We start from the raw sequence: 6,000 nt of genomic DNA, 5'->3' as shown, positions 1-6,000 counted from the left end.
GGGTTTCATCCTTTGGAAGTGCTGCAGTCAATTCCCTTATAGGTGCTTGGCTGTACTTGTCCCTCAAGGGACCAGAGCAACTGCTACTTCCATCACAAGCCAACCTGCAGCTGAAAAAGCAGAGCAGACACCCAGCAGCATCCACTGTGTTCACTTGTCCATTCCGTCTCCTGGCTGTAGCACCCACATTTTCCTTAGGAACCATTCCTCTACCCACTTCTGTATGAACCTCATCTTATGTAACAACTCCCAAGTCTATCAGGGTAGTGTGTTCAAGGGACTCAAGGATGTGTAACAGCCAGAGTTTTGCTACAACTATTGTGGAAGAGATGTTCCTCTCGTTGCAGTGAGGCTGAGACACAGATCTAGACTTTGTGACCATCTTTGTAACCCCATCTGATTAGAACCAGAAAAAGCAGAGCAAGAGACAGATCCCTAATATCATTTCACCAACTAGGTTCTATACATACCTTCTCACCTGGTATTTGCCAAAATCCCCAAACAATCTGAGATGCATCTAAAAGTCACCCAGTCTCCCCGCTACAAGTCCTGACTCCTAGGTCTGGTCTGGAGCCCAGTAGCTTGTGCTTTTACAAAGGCCATGAGGTCATGTTTAACATTCCATTTGGGAACCACTGTGTAGGATGACTAGGAAAGCCAATCAATACTCTTTTTGGCTTAAACTGAGACTTTTTTGGTCTCTTGCAAAAAACAGTCTTTATGAGAAAGTGAAGGTCTTCTGAATACTGCAACTTTTCTGGAAATAACACATTTACTGATTTTTCATGGTTTTTAAAGATATTAAAAAGCTTTTTAACTTTAAAGGACAGTTTAAAACCTGCCAAGTATGAGACTTTAATGACTTAAGTTACTGATTAGTCATAAAAATCCATACATAAAAAAATGCCTCAAATTAAGTCTTCTACACTTGTATAACTAGACTTCCTTATATTCCTTAATACTGTGACAACGTTTAGCAACTTTCATTGATTTTATTGTCTTTAGCATTCTTCTGAAACTTCGCAATCTCCTGTGTTTCTTCTAATGTTTAGAAACCAAATAGGTTAAGGAACCTTTGCTAATAGCCAAGAACAATGTTAACAACAGTTATTAGCTCAAAGAACTAAAAGGAAAATAAAATGGTTTTCATTCACAATATGTAAGGCTAAATCCAAAATGTAATTATTTGATAACAAGTACAAAAATGCTAAGACAAGCAACTTTACTGAATGGCATTAGTTTAAATCATGGTTCCTATGGCCTGTGTTTACACTCATTACACTTGTAACCAATGTTTAAAGGTGTTCTCTTGGCATATAATTACTCATTAACTGCAAGCCTGCTCTTTGCAAAATTCCTATACATATATAGATGTGAATAATTACAATCATCAACTTCACAATACACAGACTTCTCTTAGTCTACATTTTCTTTCAAGTTATGGATTTCTGGTCTTACACTGTTAAGTTTAAGGTTGCAGCATTTCCTGACAGAGTTTTACTCTGAAACTGAGTTTTCAGTTTCAGATTCATTAAGTGAAACTAACTGAGCTTTAATAAATGGAATCATACCCTTTGAGTGTACTCTTCAGCAGTTTAAAAAATATAATATATGGAAAGAAAATGCATATGCTTTCAGAAAAATAAAAACTCCACTGTTATTCAAATAAGATGACAATCATTGTAATTTTATTTTACAACAAATGGAATTATGTCCCAGTTGCAAAAAAAAAAAAAAAATAGTAATGTTACTATAGACTACTGGTCTCTTTTATTAAACAGTATTAAAATGTTTCTTTGGACAGAAATTTAAAATTTTCAACTATCTTTTTTAACCCCCATAATACCTAGCCCCCAAAATGAAATAAAAAATAAGCATACTTCTCCATACTCGCACACTTTTCCTATACCTTGTATAGGTTATTTAATGGCAGCTTTTCCTGTAAAATGAGATCATCAGATACTCAAGTAAAATCCTACCTTATGATTGTAGTGAGCCCTCCACTTTATTCCTTTTCTCTCCTTTAAATTCAAACTAAGTATTTCAAAAACAAGGCCACTGTAGCTTTACAAATAGGACTTGCTCACTCCTGAGAACATTTTCAAGTAAATCCCTACTTTTCAAATAGTTTAAGAGATTCTGCTTATAGTACAAAGCATCTTCTCCACACTTTTTCAAAACAAAAAATCCTCACATTTATGAGAACAAGATAAAAGAGTAAATCCTAATTTTTACCTATAAAATAAGTCAATTAATAGCAAAGTTAGAAATGACTCTAGATTTCCTAGTTTCCTTCCCAAGTTTCATCTAGAAAGATAACAGTTTAAAAAATAAGAGCTTAAAAAAAAATCCTGAAGATATAATTTCAAAAAGAAAAACGCAGCCACATCTTGTCGTCTTCTGTAGGTTAGAGGTAGTAAAGACGATTTGACAGTGACAGATTTGGTTCTCTATGAATACTCTGGCCAACAAGGAAAGCCAGTTTGTGGGCATACTGGCAAGGAGCAGGAACACGAATGACACCCTTTAGTGGAAGAAAACAAAAAGGTTCTATTACTTTAAAAGTAACTTCTCTAACTTATAAATCTCAGTATTAACAGTAAAAGCCTTTGAAAACACAGCAATTCCATTTTGAAAAGTGAATCTCACTGATGTGGCTAAATATCAATTAATAAAAAATACTTACTGGCCAGTTATAATAGACATGACACAGCTTGTAAGTTAACCTCTGTATGTGGTCTGGCTTCAGGCCACTGCTGTCATAGATGACATTATAATGTGTGGGAGAAACACTACCACTTCTCACTGCCTGGCTCACGATAAAAAAATCATACCTGGAATTACATAAGAAAAAAACCACATGGGTATGAGGCTTATCTTTTTCAAAGCTAAAGTTAAGATGATTCAAGTTTCTTACAGTGGAAGGATCCTGTATACTAATGTAACGTAATCTTTTCAAAACGTGTGCTTCCTTGAATTCAGAGCTTGCTATTCATGAACTGTTTTGGAATGCTTGTGTGTGAAAGAGGTTTAAGATACCACTTTTTTGTATTTTAAATACCTATCATTGATGCCTAAGGGCATTAACAAATGTTTGACCTGGCTGCTAATTTTGACAGTGCACGCTGTACAACAGGCCTGTTTCCACTCCACATCTGAGGGAGACAGCTGAGCGGGAACAGGCTCTAGGATCAAGAACCAAGTAGTGCAAACATAAAGGAATAGATGTCAGGTTTTTTTGTGTTTTTTTTTTTTTGGGGGGGGGGAAGGGTACCAATTAAGTATCCATTCAGAGATGCTGTAATCCAGCCTGATAAAGATATTAAGAAATTTATTATGTCCCTTAAAACGAGACAAATTATAAAATCAGAATTGATCTACAACAGATTATTGTAATCTGGAAAAATGAGGCTTTCAGAAACATTAAATGATGTGCCCAAAAGAACAGCGAAATCGTAACCGAGCTAGAATCAAAACCTTAGTTCCCTCCCAACTTAAGCACCTTATTATTCAAAGTAGACTTCTCCAAGTATTTGAGTAGACTAGCAGTTATTAAGTTTTAAAGAACATTGAGTAAAAAGTAATCACGTTTTTTGATACTTTAAAATCCAACTTCCATTTTACTCAAATTGTTTTAAAAAGTTGTCTTCAGGTCAATGTTATACCTAAGCTTTGGTTGTCAGAGTAGCAGTAATGTTAGAAAGTATCATGAGGTCATTCTGAATGGTTAAAGAGAGTCTACAGGAAATGAAACTGTCAATTATCTTAGCCATTTTGTCCTCCCTCATTGATTTTCCCCAATAGGTTAGAACCCTTCTGACAACTATTACCTGCCTGAGAAAAAGACACAATCTAAGAAAGTGAATCTTTAAATAAATATTTTGATATGCTGTCAGCTAACAGGACTAAGTGGATCTAAAATCTGTATTATCATTTGTCTACATAAATTTAAGTATAATTCGGAGAAGGCAATGGCACCCCACTCCAGTACTCTTGCCTGGAAAATTCCATGGACAGAGGAGCCTGGTAGGCTGCAGTCCACGGGGTCGCAAAGAGTCAGACACGACAGAGCGTCTTCACTTTCACTTTTCCCTTTCATGCATTGGAGAAGGAAATGGCGACCCACTCCATGTTCTTGCCTGGAGAATCCCAGGGACGGCGGAGCCTGGTGGGCTGCCATCTGTGGGGTCGCACAGAGTCGGACACAACTGACGCGACTTAGCAGCAGGAGCAATGCCTCATTTACCTGCGTTTCATACAGGAGAAGTGCTACACATTTAAACTTTGCCCCTTAGGCTGACACTTTACCTTGATTAAAGCTGCCCTTTTTAAAAGGCCCCACAAATTTATGTATAAAAACAGAAACTCTCCTATTCACTCTCATGAGGAGGGTGTTACCGTGGACTGACCAATGACTTGCCATAAGGAACGTGACTTAGTGCACTGTACACCAACCCCCACAAAATGGAACTTGAGGAACCCAGTTTCATGACTTTGCAGTTGAACTGTCGTGTGCTGAGCGCACGACCATGTGCCCCTGAGTGTTCTGGCCAGCTTTCTCACAGCAGAGTGCAGCTCACAGGTACACAGTGTTCACTCATGCGTGCTGAGTCGCTCAGTCATGTCTGACTGTAACCCATGGACTGTGGCCTGCCAGGCTCCTCTGACCATGCTGTTTTCCAGGCAAGAATACTGAGTGGGTTGCCATTTTCCACTCCCGGGGATCTCCCTGACCCAGAGAGCAAACCCATCTCTCTTGCATATCCTGCATTGGCAGGTGGATTTTTACCACTGTGCCACCTGTGCCACCCTAGTGTTTACTCAGAAGTCACTTTTCTCATCTGCAACTGTGTCTTTAGATGGAATTTTCTAACCTGTGGATAACCAAGTACATTATGGATCTAAACATTTTGATTGGAAAATAAGAATCTATGGATGAGGTTACATATGTTTAAAAAAAAAATGCCACAGCAATCTACAGCAGCAGTTCTTCAACTCTGTATGTATAACGAAGGCCATAAATGATAACCCTATTCCCCCAGAAACTGCACAGAAACCTGTGCTCACCATGTCAGACACTAAGTTCATACATCATAGGCATTATTAGGGCAAACTAATGAAAAGCATTAGTATTTATAAGAAATAAAGTATAAGAACTAAAAAGTAAATATGGTAAAAGATAATAAAGCATAGAGGTTATGCTAAAAGACAAAGCAAAAACCAATCTTCACCTAATACAGAACTTACCATTCTGGTCTTGTAACCTCTACATCAATAACTGTTCCAGGAAGTGGATTCTGAAGTCTTCCTCCAGACTGAGCAAAAAATCTGGCGTTGACACGTTTCTTCACCACAATTACCGTTAGTCTTGGGCTTTAAGATGGTGATGAACGTAACTACATTTAGTCAGTCATACTTTCAGGGCATTGAATCATTCATACATTCATACACTCCATTAAAAAAGAAATGCATCTCCCTCTTGGGTATATTATTTATCGAAGTTGTGAAGGAAGATTCCACAACTTGTAAGGACCTGGAGTTAGGACCAGGAATAAACTTTGAGTAGAAAATAAAATGGCAAGGTTATGTAGTTTTTTAATTATTAAACCGAGCATATAACATACCCAGCACACTAAAATGTTAAACCCAGCATGTCTTTAAAGTTCACAGTCTGAGACCCTTTTCAGTGGACATTTCCTCCTACGTGGAAAGTAAGTGTACTCAGTTGTGTCTGACTCTGAGGCCCCAAGGACTGTCGCCGGACAGGCTCCTCTGTCCATGGGATTCTCCAGGCGAGAATGCTGGAACAGGGCGCCATTTCCTACTCCAGCGGACCTTCCCCACCCAGGGATCAAACCCATGTCTCTTGCAGCAGCAGGCAGATTCTCTACCACTAGCAAGCACCACCTGGGAAGCCCGTGGAAAGTAAAATCTTTGACAAGTAAGCTAATTTGAGTAGTCTCGAAATCTAATCTGCTTTTCAAAATGACTGGTTGACTG

The 6,000-nt window shown here is 38.3% G+C and overlaps 1 protein-coding gene across 1 annotated transcript in view; it reads right to left on the bottom strand.

Annotated features, from left to right (window-relative positions):
* Positions 1-1,747: 1,747 nt before the first annotated feature.
* PIWIL1 (piwi like RNA-mediated gene silencing 1) overlaps positions 1,748-6,000 on the bottom strand; it is a 33,715-nt gene continuing 29,462 nt past the window's right edge. The window contains exons 18-20 of the mRNA XM_027567346.1: positions 5,248-5,373; positions 2,687-2,834; positions 1,748-2,524 (exon numbers count right to left, since the gene is read on the bottom strand). Of these exons, the coding sequence (XP_027423147.1) occupies positions 2,408-2,524; positions 2,687-2,834; positions 5,248-5,373 (391 nt within the window). The 3' untranslated portion in view covers positions 1,748-2,407. The remainder of the gene's footprint in view (positions 2,525-2,686; positions 2,835-5,247; positions 5,374-6,000) is intronic.

Source organism: Bos indicus x Bos taurus, chromosome 17, assembly GCF_003369695.1.
Source record: "Bos indicus x Bos taurus breed Angus x Brahman F1 hybrid chromosome 17, Bos_hybrid_MaternalHap_v2.0, whole genome shotgun sequence".
Lineage (NCBI taxonomy): Eukaryota > Metazoa > Chordata > Mammalia > Artiodactyla > Bovidae > Bos > Bos indicus x Bos taurus.
The sequence above is the reverse complement of the archived record's forward strand: the minus strand, read 5'-3'. Positions and strand labels throughout refer to the sequence as shown.